The 17,521-nt window shown below is 49.9% G+C and overlaps 8 protein-coding genes across 8 annotated transcripts; 4 read left to right on the forward strand and 4 right to left on the reverse strand.

Annotated features, from left to right (window-relative positions):
- Window positions 1–31: 31 nt before the first annotated feature.
- On the reverse strand, window positions 32–1,032 carry ABOM_000707 (sulfotransferase family protein; the record flags this gene model as incomplete). Its single annotated transcript, XM_022527837.1, has 4 exons — window positions 32–409; window positions 464–637; window positions 693–868; window positions 921–1,032. 4 exons carry the CDS (start codon window positions 1,030–1,032, stop codon window positions 32–34), a joined length of 840 nt encoding a protein of 279 aa, XP_022394458.1.
- Window positions 1,033–2,149: 1,117 nt separating this feature from the next.
- On the forward strand, window positions 2,150–2,554 carry ABOM_000708 (nuclear transport factor 2 family protein; the record flags this gene model as incomplete). The annotated part of the gene is made up of 1 exon (XM_022527838.1): window positions 2,150–2,554. One exon carries the CDS (start codon window positions 2,150–2,152, stop codon window positions 2,552–2,554), a length of 405 nt encoding a protein of 134 aa, XP_022394459.1.
- A 617-nt stretch (window positions 2,555–3,171) lies between these two features.
- Window positions 3,172–4,415, reverse strand: ABOM_000709 (uncharacterized protein; the record flags this gene model as incomplete). The annotated part of the gene is made up of 3 exons (XM_022527839.1): window positions 3,172–3,549; window positions 3,618–3,748; window positions 3,812–4,415. 3 exons carry the CDS (start codon window positions 4,413–4,415, stop codon window positions 3,172–3,174), a joined length of 1,113 nt encoding a protein of 370 aa, XP_022394460.1.
- A 439-nt stretch (window positions 4,416–4,854) lies between these two features.
- ABOM_000710 (right-handed parallel beta-helix repeat-containing protein) lies at window positions 4,855–6,321 on the forward strand (the record flags this gene model as incomplete). Its single annotated transcript, XM_022527840.1, has 1 exon — window positions 4,855–6,321. One exon carries the CDS (start codon window positions 4,855–4,857, stop codon window positions 6,319–6,321), a length of 1,467 nt encoding a protein of 488 aa, XP_022394639.1.
- Window positions 6,322–6,628: 307 nt separating this feature from the next.
- ABOM_000711 (glycoside hydrolase family 88 protein) lies at window positions 6,629–8,265 on the reverse strand (the record flags this gene model as incomplete). The annotated part of the gene is made up of 3 exons (XM_022527841.1): window positions 6,629–7,446; window positions 7,502–8,021; window positions 8,080–8,265. 3 exons carry the CDS (start codon window positions 8,263–8,265, stop codon window positions 6,629–6,631), a joined length of 1,524 nt encoding a protein of 507 aa, XP_022394638.1.
- A 338-nt stretch (window positions 8,266–8,603) lies between these two features.
- Window positions 8,604–11,541, reverse strand: ABOM_000712 (fungal specific transcription factor domain-containing protein; the record flags this gene model as incomplete). Its single annotated transcript, XM_022527842.1, has 7 exons — window positions 8,604–9,328; window positions 9,382–9,704; window positions 9,771–10,187; window positions 10,254–10,274; window positions 10,326–11,142; window positions 11,204–11,284; window positions 11,391–11,541. The coding sequence occupies 7 exons, from the start codon at window positions 11,539–11,541 to the stop codon at window positions 8,604–8,606; spliced, it is 2,535 nt and encodes an 844-aa protein (XP_022394637.1).
- A 338-nt stretch (window positions 11,542–11,879) lies between these two features.
- Window positions 11,880–13,961, forward strand: ABOM_000713 (glycoside hydrolase family 154 protein; the record flags this gene model as incomplete). The annotated part of the gene is made up of 1 exon (XM_022527843.1): window positions 11,880–13,961. One exon carries the CDS (start codon window positions 11,880–11,882, stop codon window positions 13,959–13,961), a length of 2,082 nt encoding a protein of 693 aa, XP_022394636.1.
- Window positions 13,962–14,605: 644 nt separating this feature from the next.
- Window positions 14,606–16,224, forward strand: ABOM_000714 (sugar porter family MFS transporter; the record flags this gene model as incomplete). Its single annotated transcript, XM_022527844.1, has 2 exons — window positions 14,606–14,807; window positions 14,864–16,224. The coding sequence occupies 2 exons, from the start codon at window positions 14,606–14,608 to the stop codon at window positions 16,222–16,224; spliced, it is 1,563 nt and encodes a 520-aa protein (XP_022394643.1).
- Between the last annotated feature and the right edge of the window lie 1,297 nt (window positions 16,225–17,521).

A 17,521-nucleotide genomic window follows, 5' to 3' on the forward strand; every position in this document is an offset into this window, starting at 1 on the left:
AGAGTGAAGTCCATCCAGCCTGATGCTTGGTTTAAGAGCGGTACCACCACCAACTCGCGGTCGCGGCAGCTACGGGCAACACGGCCCATGTCAGACATGGCTTGAGCACCCCGGCCAGCCGTACCCAAAAAATGATATAATGGAACTTTGTAATGAAATCTCCTTCATTAATATGGGGGAAGGGATGATTCGGTTTCTCCTTTTCCTTTCCGAGAAACTGGCAGAGGGGCTCCCAACCATCTTGGACCTTAAATTCCAGCACCTCGCGTCCTCGCTTCCGTGCAGCGGTACGTACTAGGTCATAATGGGCAGCGAAGCCATTAGATAGACGACTACTGTCTTGCCAGCTTCCTCCCGTCCACACCGACAGTGCAGATCGTAGGAGTGGGATGTAAAGGCCAATGTAAGTCTGGTGGAGCGTCTGTTAGTAGCAGGAGAAGAAACGAGGGACGGAGATTAGTACAGGATCAATGAACTCCAACAGGCTCCACCGTTTCCAGCTCAGAATGGCGTAGAACGTGCGCTGCATGGAGGCCAACCATGGCTCAACGGGGCGGGTGGTCAGCACGATGCGTGCGTCGGGATAGGCATCCATCAGCTCCTCAACAAAGAGAATGCAGGGAATATCAGTAATAGCCTGGAACTAGTGTCAGTCCGCCCATGTTGATTGACCAGCCGAGGTAAGGATTCACATCGTAACGCCAAAGCATCTGGTCAAAGTCGGCGCCTGCAAATTTGCGACCGTTCCCACTGAACTTCGCATCTATGGCACGATTCCACAGACGTAATGAATCATTCTGCTGGTCGAGGTTACATTCGGCCATATGGTAGCAGGTGTATCCTAATTCCTTTAAGGCGACATAAAGAGCTTCATAGACTAGTCAGCCATAATCAAGCCATCATTGTAATGATTTCCGTACACATGGTCCCAGTGCGGGACATGCCTAACGCCAGGACTTTCATCTTCTTCTCACGGTGAGCCGGAGGCTCCATCCGTGGATAGGGCACGGTGGGAAAAGGGATGTTTTCCATCTTAGAAAGGTCAAATCACGAAAGTTGAACCAGGACGGTCAATATGGAAATCAAGCGGCTTAAGGAGACTAGTATACCACAAAGGAGGTATAGTTCGCACTTCTAGGTGGCGTAGTGACTGGTCATCCGGCCAATAAATCTGTTCGGCTATTTGTTGCTACCTCAGAAGGAAAAGCATGGGGTAGAAAGGAGCGGTAAGTTAATAGATTGGCGCATAAAGCCGCTATCCACAGCTGTGCTGTCAACCACTCAGTGATGGCATGGACTGGCCTTGTGGAATGGTTAATGCATGCATCCCTGTTATAGTGGGGGATAACGATGCGGCGGGATTGGAGACGCTGACAATGCAAATTAAACTAATCACAGCCACCCTGCAACTTGTCTACTAGGGCACAGTCTCAAGTCCGAGTGGGAAATCATCCTTACAAGGCGGATACTAAACAACTAGATACAGGGAAGCCTTTCGTTTCGGTCCATAGACAACCTTTTGATGACACCGACCAGCATCACCGCAATCACTAAATTCTGGAAGTAATTGATTGGCGGAAGGTTCGATGAACTGAAACAACAGTGAACTAAATCCTTGTCTGTTAACTCTAATCAAGTAGGAATATCCGGTACTCTTCCCGACTTTATGTTAACTATTCAGATAAGTAGCAGATATGATCTACATACGCGGTAAGCTACAAGGCGTAGATTATATATAACTTCAAGTTCGAAGTAGGACACGATGGAATCTACGAGTTCGCGAACTATTCAGGACTCTAACAATTCTTGCTCTGTTCTGGCTATATTTATTCACAATTACATGCGGCTGAATATCTGGTTACGTATCTGATTTATGATAATGCTCTGAGCTGAGATGTGGATATGTTACTGGGTAAGTTTTCCTTAGGGTATGCCTACGCACCTGATTCGACCTCGTCCAGACCCTGAGAATTGACGACCCACAATACTACCACGGATCAATATCCAAATCCCCCACCTCTTTGTTTTTGCTGATCATCCTCTATTAATCAATCTGTACTGCCTTCTCGGCCATACCTACAGCAAAAGAAAAGTCCATATCACTGGATCTTTGGCGTTACCAAGTCAAAAGGTCACCCACATCATCGCCATGGCCGACTCGCAGAAACCAGTTCTGACTCGCGACCAGCTGGCGGGGTTACCGCGAAGCTTCTTCAATGCGGTGGATGCCAAGGACCTCGACGCTGTGGTGTCGCACTTCGCCCCGGACGCGACATTCACCATCCAGACGGCTCATGTCACATCCACGGGCTCCGACGAGATCCGCCGCTCGTTCGCCGACTTCATTAATAACACCAAGCACATGCTGCATGACATAAAAAGTATTGTGGTCGATGAAATAAATGGAAAGGTCGCAACGGAACAGCACTATACTGGCGAGCAGTTGGATGGGTCAAAAAATAATATGCACAACTGCAATCTCTTTGATATTGGAGCAGATGGAAAGTTCACGCGGGTGGTTGTTTTTATGGCAGGCGTGAGCCCGATTAAATAGGCAGAGAGATGAATAGAGTGAAAGGGTGTAGCAAAGGCTATGGAGCCCCATATGTATCGACTCTCAGTATGGCGGCTTCCTTATCGAGTCTAATAGCTGTCCACTTTGTTCCTATGTTCGGTACGCCGTTTATTCATGGGCCTAATGTCAACGTCGTTCACTGTACTCTGAGATAATCCAATGGCAGAATGATATGATCAATCCCGAGACTGATACATCTCCTGCGCGATTTCTTCCCGCCGTCAACTTGATAGATTTAAGCAACAAAATTCGTCTAATCAAGGATGTTACTCTTTATGACTATTTAACAGGCTATGAGCCCGGCAGCCTGGGAAATCACCTCGGAAGTTGTATTCTTCACTTATGACACCCAACTTTTAACGATCTTCCTCATGTCCGACCCTCTCATTCCCAATAATTGACCCAACTGTAAGCATGGTCTTCTGTTATCTTCATGTTTTGTTTCGTGTGGCACTTTGTTCTTAAAGATGCCACAGAAATCTACTAGCATGATATATATAGAAGTCGTAACGAATGTGCGCCGCAATCGTGGCAGAAACTGCGAGGGGTGTTTCAGGGACCAGTAGGTATTTCCTATATGAAACATACTAATACTATCAAGCATCATTCTGTGCATGCGTCAACGTCTCATATGCCACAAAGAGACCATTGTTTTCAGCTGGCCGCTGATTCACAGTAAGGTTCTCTGTCTCTGGCATATCAATTCCCATTCTAAACGACAGGGCGTTAAACCCAACTTCCGTAACCGCACGCAGAGATAACTTCAGCTCTCCACCACAGACCCAGGAAGGCACCGGTTTCCCATTGTCAAACTGAGAATGGAACTCTAACGCATGGCGAAGTCGCGTTCCCAAGTCCGTTTCGTAGAGATCAGTACCTTGGATGCGGCTGGTCTCTGCTACATGGGCCATGGATGCAAAAGAGTAGCCAGTGTGCTCAAGATCTCGGCATGTCTCTTGTGCCTGGCCATCCTGCTGGAATGTGGTTTGATTATACCACCAAGCAATGATGCGTCCGGGGAGGAGCTTTGTCCGCGTGCTACGACCGGGTACTCCCCGTCACTCTTCAGGTATACTGTAGCCGGAACTCGTTTCAAGAACCACCCCATTGCGGTGTTATATGCGTCAGCGTCCTCGAGGAATACAGCCATCAGGATAGCTGCTTCGGTCATGACTGGTTCACAGGGCGGCGTTAGCTACTGCTTCCCTCTGTCTATCCTACTGGTTGATATCATACCTAGCTCCCAATTCGCATTGTTAGTCGTTCCGTTCACCGTCAGTGGCATATACACGTTACGCAGCATATCCTCGAACTGTGCGATACCATCGTCCGACCACCCGGCGTTCGTATAGCGAATAAGTTCACCCGCTCGTGCCCACACTGAGCCCACCCAGCCGGATTGTAAGGGTGCATTGGAGTTGTTATGGCCTTGGATGGTGGAGGAGTACGCGTCCATAATCCGAATCGCCTGGCGAGCGTATGCATCGGTGCCATTGATCGCCCAAGCCAGAGCATTGGCATATGCTGCTAGGGAATCATCGCGTTCCGCCTTGCATCCAACATCCAGGTCGGAGTAGGGGCCGCACTCGACGATGACATGCGGCGATGGGGCCTGGGGGTTACTGACATATTCGTCTTCCATAAGCGCATCGTATGCTTCCGCCCAGGGCTGCTCGCGCTGGTTCACTTTAGATTTGACAAAGTCCAATTGTGATTGACTGATCATTGCGCCAGGATGAACCCATTCCGTCGGCGCTAAGTTAGTCGTCGAGATGTCTTGCCCATGTCCTGACTGGACTATCGCGGCGAGAACTAATGGAAGAGCTTTCCAGGATATCATGTTTGCGAAGTTAGTGAGAAATGCCTCCGGGTGCTGACTGTCGCTTCAATATGTTGCTCTTTATAAATGATATTGTTCTATAGAGTGGCTCCACTTTGATCTCGCTTCGGTCAAGGATTACGTTGAACTGCCGATCCGCGTTTCAGGTAGAATGAAGCACCCGGCATGGGGCAATGCTGAGGCTCGGCAAGAGCATTCCACCGATCGTGAGGAATTCAAAACTGTCCCGGCCAAACAAACCCCCCGAGCGAAGTTTGTCTTGAGTTGCGCTTAGTCGTAGAAGCGGGGTGAGCGCCAAGGTTGCATTTCTATGCTAGTAGGGCTTCTTGATATAGATAGGATCTGCAATGCAGGGGACAAGAATATAAACAATGACTCCTTGCATGCGGCATGCCTAGGAGAGTTCAATACACAGCTCACAGTCCCCCCTTCTGTGAAAATGATTGCCCCTGGAGCTCTGCGACGGAGTAGCGCTATCGCCCTTTTCGCTTGCCTCTTGCAACTTTCCTCCGCCAAGGATTTATATCTCGATTGCAGCTCTTCTAGCAGCGGTGGCGATGGCAGCAAATCAAACCCCTTCAGCTCTATTAAAGAAGCTAACCAAGCTGTATTAAGTGCGGGAGACAGCTTGAATATCAAATCGGACACGACATGCTCTGGCACTCTTTCACCACAGGGTAGCGGTACCCAAGAGAAGCCCATCATCCTCACTAGCTATGGCGATGGTCCCGTGCCCATCATCAATGGTGCCGGAGCGGCAGAAGCAGTGAGCCTTACCAACCAGGACTATTGGGATGTCTCTAATATAGCCGTGATCAATCCGGCCGCTGACATCGCCTGGCGCCGCGGCATCCTCGCAACGTCGTCCGACGGGACCGTGCACCGGGGCCTATACATTCACGACGTTACAGTCTACAACGTCGCCGGTGAGACCAACAAGGCCACACAATCCGATGCATTTATCGCCTCAGGCGGAATCCTCGTCAACGGCACCGAGCATCAAAGCCGCTACGATGACGTCCAGATATTCAACAACACGGTCTATGACTGCGGGGGTGGTGGCATCAAAGTCCGAGTGGGCCAGATGGACAATCGCGGCGAAGGAGTCCACGTGTTCTCCAACAACATCTCCTACGTCGGTGGCGATGGGATTGTGGTATCCTACGGTGTTTCACCGCTCATCGAAAGCAATCTTTGCGGATTCCTCGGACATGGGCAGTATCCTTGGACCGGGGGCAATTTCGCTGGAATCTGGGTTCTGGGCTGTCGCGATGCGGTCATGCGATTCAATGCCGTGCATGACTCCCTCATGTCGGAGATCGACAGCGAGGCGTTCGATTGTGATTGGGGGAATGAGGGCACCTGTACTGTCGAGTATAACTACAGCCATGACAACGCTGGCGGTATCTTTCTGAATTGTGATGGCTGCGGTACCCCTGGCGGAGCGAGGCAGATCGTTCGCTACAATATTTTCCAAAACGATTGCCGCATGTATAGCAATGGAGACAATGTGGAAATGGACTTCTATAACAATGTTGTCTATTGTCCGGATAAGAAGTTTGAGATTGCAGTGCCGCCAAAGACGAACTTGTCGAACAATATCTGGATTGGCACTAAGGATTCCACCTTGCCCACTGGCGATTCAATCGAGTGGCATGGGAACCTTTTCCAGACTGTGCCACAACCAGATGATGCAGCGGGCCTTGTAGGAGAGGCACAGTTTATGGATCCGGGGACCGGGAAAGACACCATTGACTCGGTGGATGGATATAAATTGCGATCAGGGAGCCCTGCTTTGCTCCAAGGGGTTGTCGTGTCTGAGAACGGAGGGAGAGACTTCTGGAATAACGCAGTGTCATCCGATACGCAGCCTAACATTGGCTCTTACAATGGCAAAGGTCTGTGAGGGGGACGAGAACTGGACCGGTGGATGAGTTTGGATTCATTCTTGTTGATAAGATCATCCTTGTTATATACACTCCTTGTATATTTTGCTGGTAAAACCGTTGCTGCGTAGTCAGAAAAACAGCCACCCTCTTGAATTCCCTATCCGCCCTAACATCAAACATTCGCTGTGCACTTCAAGTGGTACGACCACTATCGGACAAGGAAAATCGTAAAAAGTTTGGGTTTATAAGTGCTGAATACAAACGTAGTTATCTATAAGATACCTGATATCTAGTACTTCATCGGACTGCAATTCTATCTAAGACTCAAACTAACCCCATGTCTAGAAGGCGATTCCCCAGCTCAAGAAAGTAGTAATCCGCATACACCAAGCCATGATCCCAAGCACGATCAGGGTGGTTGCCGTTGAAATTCGCCGTGGACTTCTCAAGTAGTGCATCGAAGCGATGGCCCTTGGTAGCCTCGTATGATTGAATCTTCGTAACCCCGTCCTGCTCGCAAAGCCTCAACTGCATCTCATCACGATTGTATGCGAGTTCCACGGTATCTTTTGCGATGTTCAGCGCATAGCTTAAGTACCGCTTAGCCGCCACTAGTTCCCCCATTCCTGCTAGCTGTCCATACAGAATCAGCATCCCGTTGGCAGCGACTAATCCAGCGGAGACATCCCGCAACGGGCCCTGATCACCGTTGGTGCCTGTATGCGTGATCGGTGCGTCAAAGTCCCATAACGGAACGTAGCGCCCCCGACCTTCCTGTTCCACTACTGCCGGGGATGATTCCATGCGCTGTATGAAGTAGTCGGCAAGCCCCTTAGCAGCGTCAAGAAACTCTCGCCTCTTAGTCCAGGAATATGTCTGAGCGTATCCTAAGATCGCCCATGCTTGGCCACGGGCCCATGTCGAGGTGTCAGAGTACCCTTGTGCGGTGAGCTTTTGTTTGACATTCCCTTCATCCGATGGAGCGAAGTTCACGACATGATATGTAGAGTAACGCTTGTCACCGCTCGACCCGGACTCGACTCGGAGATGCGTAGATAGTAGAGTAGTAGCATGAGTAGATGCTATAGATAGTAGGCGCTCAGAACGGAGATAGTTTGCGGCGTAAAATAGTAGGTCAAGATCTAATAACGTGTTAGTCGTGCCATACTATCCCAAGGGAATGCTAGTTTTCCTTACTGCATAGGCTATCTATGATCACCAAGAAGTCATCATCCATGCTGTTGATGTCATGGTGGGCATTGGAAAATCGGTCCCAGCTTCGAATCGCCCCGACACGATCGTCAAATCTAGTGGCGAGGCTTTCAGCTGCGGTAAGAATAGAGTCCAAGCTCCGTTTGTTTCCAAAGAGCTCCCAGTGTCTTTGCAGCGCAGGCTGGATAATAAATCCGATATCATGGGTGTCTTTTCGAAGGGACATGGCGTGCAATGGCTCTGACCATTTTTGACACAGATCGGTAAGTTGAGAGATAAGAATATCGTAATTCCGACTTCCCCTCACATCTTCACCAGATTCTATATGTGTATCCCCTGAGAGGCTGGGCAAGCTTGTGCCCGGATACTTCCTCACACGTTCAAGCAAGCAATATAGACTACCGGGGAAAAAGCCGCAAGTCCAGAATTCAGCGTCTCTGCATCGGCACACGCCTTGGTCAGTACCTGATTGTGGTACTGTCTCCGGAAATCTGGTGGGAGGATCCTTGAAAAAGGTAATAAGTAAGCTGTTCTGCGATAGTCAACGATGACTGCCTGCTTACATTGTTCTCAAGGAGTGTTTCGGCCACACCCATGAGCTTTGCAAGATTATTTTCGTGGAAGAGCAAAGCGAGCTGAGTTTTCAGATCGCTGTTGCTTGCTTCTTTTAGAGGAGGTGGCTTGGCAACTGCCTTGTGTGTCCGTCCGCCATCCATGATGGGAGAGGTACTGAGGACGTGAGGCGCCATAGCGAACAGGAAAGAGATGCTTTGCGGTTGTCGTAGAAGGCTAGCTCGCAACAACCTGTCTGACCAAAGACGAACAATCTTCCGGTTGGCCAGACTTTTTAACTGGGAAAGGTGTATAGGCACCGTGCAGCTCGGGTGGATCCATCGCCCGAAACCCGAGGATCTTGATCGGTTCACAAGCTACATGAATTTTGCCCCTCGTACGGGATACACAGAGAAAATATACACTTCTTCTAGGAAGCATCGACACCACTCAAGGTTTAGCGATGATTTACTGAAATCTGAGGAACACCTTCCATTTGCCTATGTTATTCATGATCCACAATGCTCTATAGTTACTAATGAGTGAACGAGTCCTGAAAGCTGATGATTCGATCCATATCCAGATATTGAGGGTCCAGAAGGAAGTTTGACAACGCTGCAAAGCTATCTGAGCCATCAAGTGGTGAGGCTGCACCAGCTGAAGGGAATATACCATCCATTGAGGCGTGTGGGCCCGTCTGGGGGGTATATACATTCCGAGCACGCGCCGTACTTATACCCTGCTGATTTGAGGTCTGATACCCATTCCACTGGCCCATATCTCTCATTGTCGCGCCTGACACCACCTGGGGCCCAGAGGGTGTCGTGTTCGCTGATGGTGCTCCGGTAGATTGCGATGCGGGGTCATGAACACTACAGTGATCGGGTCTCTGCGCAGAAGGACTGCCATTCATATAGTGGGACCGCTGGCCATTCACCGGTATGATGCTATGGCGCTGTTGGGCACGTCGCTCCTTGACCCACTGGCTCTCCCCTATGCTGGCCGGTGGGCTACGTATTCCAAGGGCAAAGCTGACTTCGATGGCATAGCCCAAGGCGTCCAGTTCAAAAGGTTCAACGTACTTGCACCGCTCCTGCAGCTTTTGAAGCTGAGAAAGCAGGCCACTGGCAAGGTTATCAGTTTGCGGTGTCAATCTTAAGCTGGGGTTCGATGACACCCATCGGGCTGACATTTGCTGCAGACTCCATAGAAGAACGCTGTATCCATCCGGAAGCTCGGTGCGGTGGAGGTGTGAATGTACTAGCATTTACGATTTAGCGAGGTTGACCAAAGGCAATTCGATTGATACTTACCGAGCATGACACGGGCGCTGACGAAAGCACAAAACACGAACTGGGCATTGACAAGCCCTACAAAGGGTGTATATTGTAGATACTTCTGAACAATATTGGCTGTTTCCGACGCAGCGAGCTGGCACGTTTCGGCACTCGAGATACTTGCTTGTTTTAGCTTATCCACGAGATTAGCCCGTGGATAGGCAATGCACTGATGTAAAAGAATCATTGAGGTGTTGTGGGTGATGTGAGCCAGTGTCAGATTGGGATCCATATGCACGAAAGCAGGCTCCTTGGAGATGTTAGAGTCTTTCCACCGTCGAGGGAGGAACATCTTCCAGCTATGGATGTCACAGAGTATTAGTAAGAACAAATAAGTGATTGTAGTACAGGGCAAGTCTGCGTACTGGATAAGCTGGAGATCCAACTCCTTGAAGCGGGTCAGCCAAGCACCGAACTCTTGCTTGCTCTGGAAGTTGACTGGTCGTTGGAGAAAATACTTCACAATACGATTGAGTGATTCAGTCGCCTCGATGCAATATGCAAAGGAGCCTATTGTTGACAGGTCGACTGACCGGGCTCCAGACGTCTGCACGACAGGGGACACACGTTCGGATCTTGAGGGAGTAATATCAGCATCTTTCTCCTTATCAGCGATCGAAGAAAAATGGCCGGGCAGAAAAGAGACTGATTTTCCAATTTTCGCTAGGGATGTATCCCATATGTTAAAAAATGGTGTAGTGACTGGCTCCTCTTTGGCCCAGTACGTGCCATCACTGGGAAGACGGAGTTTCACATCGTCACTGGACAGGCTCATATTCCATCTATTATGCGCGTGGGGTATAGTTTAGTACAGTCAATCATGGAAATGGAGGCTGTGCATTGCATACCCAGTGGTAAAAGAACAGAATCTGTATGCCTGTAAGAAGATAGATACTATGAACGGAGGTTGGGTTTCTTACCGGTCCAAAAGAAAGACGTTCCAGAATACTCGACGTCGCTCCTCCATTTCTGTCCACACCCGGGCTGGTGGCAGATATCGGAATGATTGGACGCAAGGATCGCCTTGCTGATCCTCATCTGACTCGCAGTGAAGTCCCATATATACAACACCTCTGGCCAGAGCTCCAACAATTGGCCACGCTTTGCTTGCGCTACCATCGCATATATGCACAAAGGCAATAATAATCAGGGACTGTGCGCCCTCTACCGACAGGCTATCTATACTTGAGAGAACTACAAAGTCTCTGGACTTCTGGAGTGCGCCTGGGTGGGATGTACTCCACTCTGCAGCAAGCCTTTCGTTTGCAACGTACCGTAAGGCAGATACCACCATTGCATGAAGGATGGGCATGAGCCTTGGCCTTTCAGCAGGGTCGCGAAGACGAGATCGGAAAAGTGGTTCATGCAAAATTGGGATAAACGGATGAACGACCGAGAAGTATGCATCCAGGATGCCATTGATCAAGCTATCCGGGGGCAAGTCCACTTGAAACATAGAATCCACAGAGCTCCTGGAATCTGGACATGGCCTTTTCCGTGAAGTCCCGGTATTTGAAGCCGGCATGCTGGACTCGTGCACATCTCGGTCAGGAGAGGAATTAAGACGTTGATCTGGAACGCTAGTTGGCGAAGTGTTATTCTCTCGCCACTCCTCCATCATTGATGACACTAAGCTTCGAAGAGCGTTCACATCCTGAACTGTGCTTGCAGGACTTGGGATACCACTATGAGCCTGATTCTGGGCGCGTAGTACTTCCAATTGAGCTTCTAATGACTCTGGTTACATCATATCAGTAGCCTGGTCGACTCATCTTGTAGGGTTAGCCTAACTACGTACCCACTCGCTGAGTCAGTGTCTGGATGATGCCAACTTTGACTCCGGGTTTATTCTTTGTATAGTCATAGTAACACTCCACACCTATCATATCATTAGGCTAAACGCCTCGGTAACAAGACAAGGGGGTATTAACCAAGGCGTTGACATCGCGCGCACGAGGGAAGATCCCTGGAGCACCGCAGCTTACGGCTCCGGCATGACTGGCAAGCGGGTGTTTCTGGGTCCGAAGTGAGAGGTGCTGCACTCCCTCGGACGTCGGGGGATTCCATCCTGTTGCGACTGGTCGTAGCAAAATTGAGCCCAAGAAGCAGGTCAATGCCGGCAAATGATGGGGGCATGAGGTCCCTTATCCCAGCACCCCCACCTTCTGCGGGGTTTAATGTAGTCCATCTCGTATCTTTTCCCCGAAGTCTGGGGCAATTGTGGGGAAGGATCGCATTAGCGATGCAACTCTGCCATCTCACGGACGAAGGAATCCGCCGATGTCACCCCACTACTCGTGAATATTATACCGAGGATAGAGTAGCGTGGTACTAGTACTACGGGGCGATCCTTCCAATAAGCATTGACTTGGTGATTACAGCAGGAAACTTTTTATCTTTGACGGAACCGCGGCGCTGTAGTCCTGTAATCATATCAATCATCATACTGGACACAGCGTGAACACTCGGATGCAATGCCTCCTCTGCATGGATTTTCTGACAATCTTTTTCGCGATAAAGATGATGTGATTGTCGCGACAAAGGCCATTGTTCAGGCCCTTGAACCATATTTTTCGGCAGGACAAGCGAGGGTACGGCTACCTACTTACTCAGGAGCACATTTCGATGAATCAGCGGCAGACCTAGAAGGCTTTGCACGACCCATCTGGGCTATAGCTGCTGCGTGCACAGCATTATCCCCCACGGCGGACCCAACCCTCAAGGCGTACGCAGATCGCTTGGCATCAGGGCTTGCCAACGGAGTTGATCCAGTGCATCCGGAGTACTGGGGGGCAATAGAAGACTGGGACCAACGCATGGTAGAGGCAGAGGCAATATCATTTGCGCTCCTTCTAGCTCCATCCACTTTCTATGAGCCATTATCAGCCCAAAGTCGCAACCACTTGGTCCAATGGCTATCGGGGCTCAATGGGAAAGTGATGCCCAAAAACAACTGGCGCTGGTTTAGGATCTTTGCAAACCTTGCGCTCCATAGGGTATGCGGCCTTCCTTACGAAAATGTTAAACAATCAATCCAGGAAGACTTCGCTCTCCTCGACACGTTTCAGTTGGGCAGTGGCTGGGCTGCGGACGGCCCTTGGAGAAAGGACGCGACAGATGGAGAGGAGACATACGGTCGCCAGGCAGACTATTACTCCGGTAGCTTCGCCATTCAGTTTAGTCAACTGCTGTACACTATATTCGCTGCTGAGTCGGATCCCGAGCGTGTATCTCGATACATCCAAGAGGCGCGACAGTTCGCCGATCAGTTCTGGAGGTATTTCGACGAAGAAGGCGCACCCATTCCATTTGGTCGATCCTTAACCTATCGATTTGCTATGGGCGCATTCTATGCAGCATTTGCACTGGCCAAGGCCTACGATTCCTCAAGCCCTTACACATCGCCAGGATTCATTAAGGGAATGCTGCTTCGCCATTTGCGGTGGTGGGCCACCCACTCTGATAATGTCTTCGCTTTGGACGGAACCCTCACCATTGGTTACCTATACCCGAATATGTTTATGTGCGAGGATTATAATTCACCTCAGTCACCGTATTGGGCTATGAAGAGCTTTATCATGCTAGGACTGGCGACCAACGATGATTTCTGGGCGGCAGACGAGCTCCCTCATCCATTGACCTCTGCTGGCGAAACAAAGTCACTTGTGTCAGGGGTCCAGTTGCTCTCGGCACCTTTCCAGATATTGTGTGATCACCCAGCAGGCCAGCATCACTTCATGATTTCTGCTGGCCAGTTTTGTGTCTGGCCCCTTAAGGCGACACAGGCCAAGTATAGCAAGTTCGCATATTCCTCCTCGTTCGGGTTCAGTGTTCCAACTGGGCTTTTGTTGACGCAAATTGCTCCAGATAGCACCCTCGCTATCAGTAATGATGGGGGAGAGACCTGGACCACGCGATGGCAGACAACTGCCAGTCCTACCATTGAGACGCTTCTGATTGAACATGAGGAGGTTCAATGCCTACGCAGCGGGTGGAGGCCATGGCATTCAGGCAGCACAGAAATCCACACACTCCTTGTTCCTCCTTGTGACAAGTGGCCAGATTGGCATGTTCGAGTTCATCGTATTCGGGACACCCGGCCCGGATCTTCCACTATTGAAAAGCTTAGACTCGTTGAAGGGGCCTTCTCGATAGAAGTGAAACAACCACGTCACATGCCCGTCTTAACGGAGGGCTGGGCTGCAACAGCAGACAGCCAGGATGTCGTCCTCGGGGGTCGCATGGAATGTGACACAGGTTCACTAGTTATTGGCGATGGTGACGCCACCGGCATCAAGAATTTGTTCGCTTCGGGATGTTCACTAGAAGGCAAAGTGCTAAAGCCGGATCCAAACACCAATCTAATGGCCCCGCGAACGTTGATTCCTACTATTGAGCATGAGATCTGCAGTGTACCAGGACGAGAGGTCATCATTGCTACTGCCGTATTCGCTGTTAGCAAGGGCAAGAGACGGTTTGCCCGTAAGGAACTTTTCGAGAGGTGGTGCCAGCCTCCTAATTTACCGGAAGAAGTCTTGGCGCTCGCATGTATGTAATACAATCAGGTACGGCCTTATATTCCATCGCATAACATATTGTCTGAACTGTATTCTCTTTCCTCCTGTTCCCCATCAACGTAAGCCTATGCAAGATACCTGCACCGAGCCATGTTAGCTGCCGCACACCGAACAAGGTAGTAGGATAGACTTAACATCAAGGTACTGTATATTAGAACTCATGTTTATGAGTGGCAATTGTCTCGGAGTTTCGGTAATTGATCTTAACATAGCGGGGTGATGTCCAGATGGCTGTTCAATGCCTTTCGTGCGCCAGGAAACGGTGCATGGTGTCTCCCAACAATATGGCCATGGCTGCAATACGAAGTCGACTGCCTCTCGAAATTCCCCGGTAGTCTATCATAGCTCGCTTGTGGAAAAAGAGGAGAACGCAGTGTCGGACGAAGGCTTCGTCCGAGCAGCGGAGGAATCCCCGCCCGAGTATGAATGCGACTTAGGGTTAAGCTTCGGTTGGAAACGTGGACATGGGCCCACTAGTATAGTGACATTCTCGCGCCTCGTAATCGGCATCCGTTTTTGTGTCTCCATGGCCAATAAATAGGAGATGCTATCTCTTGTTCCAGGAGTTGCTGCACGAATGGTGTCGGAGAAACGACACGTAGGTACCATTACAAATATTCGCCATGGAGACTTCACATCCGGTTGATGAAGAAATGATCGACCAGAAACTTGCCATCGAGACCACCACAAGCAACACTAAAGAGACTCCCAGTCGCCAGGCCCTAATCCAGGCTCTTCAAGCGGAGAAGCCGTCACCATGGTCTCCGAACCTAAGAAAATTATACATCTTCTGCCTGATCGCATTTCTGTGCTCGACCATGAACGGTTCGCAATTTACGGTGCCCCGCTGTAAGGAGAGAGATGTGCTAATTCCCTTACAGGGTATGATGGTTCCATCTTTGGGTCCCTCCCTGCTCTAGACTCATTCCGAGAGCAGTTTGGGGTCGAGAAAAACGGCGCGAAAATCGGGTATATATCCGCCATGTATACGGTGGGTGGGATTTGCTCGCTGCCATTCAGTGGGCCAGCTTGCGACTTTCGTGGCAGACGATGGGGCACTTTTATCGGCTCCTTCATCGTTGTGGCCTGCACCTTCCTCTCCGCACTATCACATGGAGTTCCTCAGTTTGTGGCTGGTCGTTTCTTTCTAGGATTTGGTGTGAACATAGTGCGATCAACGAGTTCCATCTGGTGTGCTGAGGTCTGTCCGCCGGCATATCGTGGAATCATCATGGCGTTTTACAACTGCACTTATGCTGTCGGATCCCTCATCGCTGCGGGGGTAACTAGAGGGTCAGCTGGATATGCAGGCAATAAATCCTGGCAGATACCATTGTGGTGTCAAATGATCTGCCCTGGAATCGTGCTGGTATCTGTGCTGTTCTTTCCTGAATCTCCGCGGTGGCTTTATTCCCATGGCCAGGAAGAACAAGCGCTGGAATTTCTTGCGAAGTACCACGGGGAAGGCAATCCTTCCCACCCTCTTGTTCAACTACAGCTGCAAGAGTACAGAGAATTCATATCGCTCTCCGGCTCTGATAAACGTTGGTGGGATTTCCGCGACTTCTACCAAACCAAAGCAGGGAGATGGCGTTTTATCAACGCTTTGATAACCGGGATTTGGGGTCAATGCTCGGGAAACGCTGTTGTCACGTACTATCTCCCTGCGATGCTGCTCACCACCGGCATCACCGACTCCAATCAGGTCTTGAACGTGAATCTTGGCTATACCGTTGTTTCCACAGTTGCATCCTACCTGGGGGCAAGCCAAATCGAAAGGATGGGTCGTCGGCCAACCATTATCTGGACTGCTGTCGCCTGTTCAATTTGCTTTGCCTGTATCACCATCGGTTCTGGTGTATTCGATAGTACCGAGGCTACCCCCGCTGCCTCTGCTGGGATCGCCTTCATCTTTATCTTTGGGTTCTGCTACAATTTCGGGATGACACCTCTTCAAGCATTGTATCCAGTGGAAGCGCTCTCGTACGAAACGCGCGGGAAGGGTGTCGGCCTGACTTTCTCCATTGCGCACGGCTTCACTTTGCTCAACCAATTTTGCTTTCCTATTGCGCTCAAGAATATTGGTTGGTATACATATATTGTGTTCATTGTGTGGGATCTGTTTGAGGCAGCTGTCAGCTACTTCTTCTCTGTTGAGACCAAAGGACACACGCTAGAAGAGCTGTCAGAAATATTTGAGAGCCCAAATCCGGTCAAAGCTTCCCTTCAGAAATCTATATAGGGGAAGGATGATATCAATTGGGCATGTTATTACCGCCTAGTTAGGGGTGAATACTTTCTAATCCCATTTATATTCCAGCACCTTGCATCTGATATACTAACTAATGTATTATGAACGTTACTACGTCATACGGTAAGAACTGGTACACTATAAATGTTCCTCATAATTCAAGTGTAGGTGGGTACTACTCGCGAGGCTAAGGAAGCACAAGCATGAAACGTATGAATTTCTTTCCTAGCCACATGAACCCCTGAGCCGCATATACAGCCGGCTATGTAAGTGATAGGTGTTGCTCCGAGGTATTAACGCGCCTGGCGCTTCCCTGCTTCCCTGCTAATTTCTTGTGCGGAGCCATCCTGATCATGTACCCTTTTATCTTTATTTTCAGACTCTTGTGGTGCTGCTGCGCTAGGTCGAATGGTTGGAGGCTCGGAGGGCTTAATTTTATCCAGCCATTGTTGCACTTCCTTCTTTTTATTTTCAGCGGCCATACTCCTCCATTTATCAATAATTTGTCTTGTCTGGGGGGGCAACCGCCAGCCTTCGCTCTCTGATGCTTTGCCCGGTGACTGTTGGCTTGACGGTTGTTGACGTTGCGGAGGTTGGCCCTCTGGCTCTTCGCGAGGGGACTTTTGACTCGTTATACCTTGGCTCTGCGGTGGTTGACCTGGCGATTTGCGGTCCTCCGTATGTCTGTCCTGCGACTGATGACTTGGGCGCTGTTGACTCTGGGACTGTTTAGCTCGCGATTGTCGGTCGTTATAAGAGCGATCCTCCGCTGAATGTCCACTCTCCAACGGTAGCACTACAAATCTCGATCGGCGAGACATCTCGATGAGCGTGCGTCGTGTTTATTGTGGTTTAAAATGTTAAAATATTTCGCTCCAGGGAGGTTCTGAAGGGGCCTTTGTAGTTATTATAACTGTCCGTCGCGGAGCTTAACTGCCATTTTTCGATCAGATTCAACCGACAGCGGTTCGATCGCGGAAGTTATAACAAGGTCCTGGACTATGGCGACTCCTGTCTGCTATGCTCCTTCATTTGAATTAAGGATTACCCTAAGATCCTGGGACGAGACTATCTTTGATAGGTAAATCCATAGTGGACACGGAACCGTCCATGATGGCTTTGTCGGTGGCTGCTTTGTTGCGAATGGACTGCCCAATGGAAATTCTATTTCCCAAGCCACTTTAACTTGCCACAAAGAATCATTTGTTGGACTTCGCATTGTCATCCGCCACTGCATCTGTCTCGGTATATTCAGATGGGGATACCCGAGACTCACTGGGTGGTGGCG

Source organism: Aspergillus bombycis (genome assembly GCF_001792695.1).
Source record: "Aspergillus bombycis strain NRRL26010 chromosome Unknown contig00002, whole genome shotgun sequence".
Lineage (NCBI taxonomy): Eukaryota > Fungi > Ascomycota > Eurotiomycetes > Eurotiales > Aspergillaceae > Aspergillus > Aspergillus bombycis.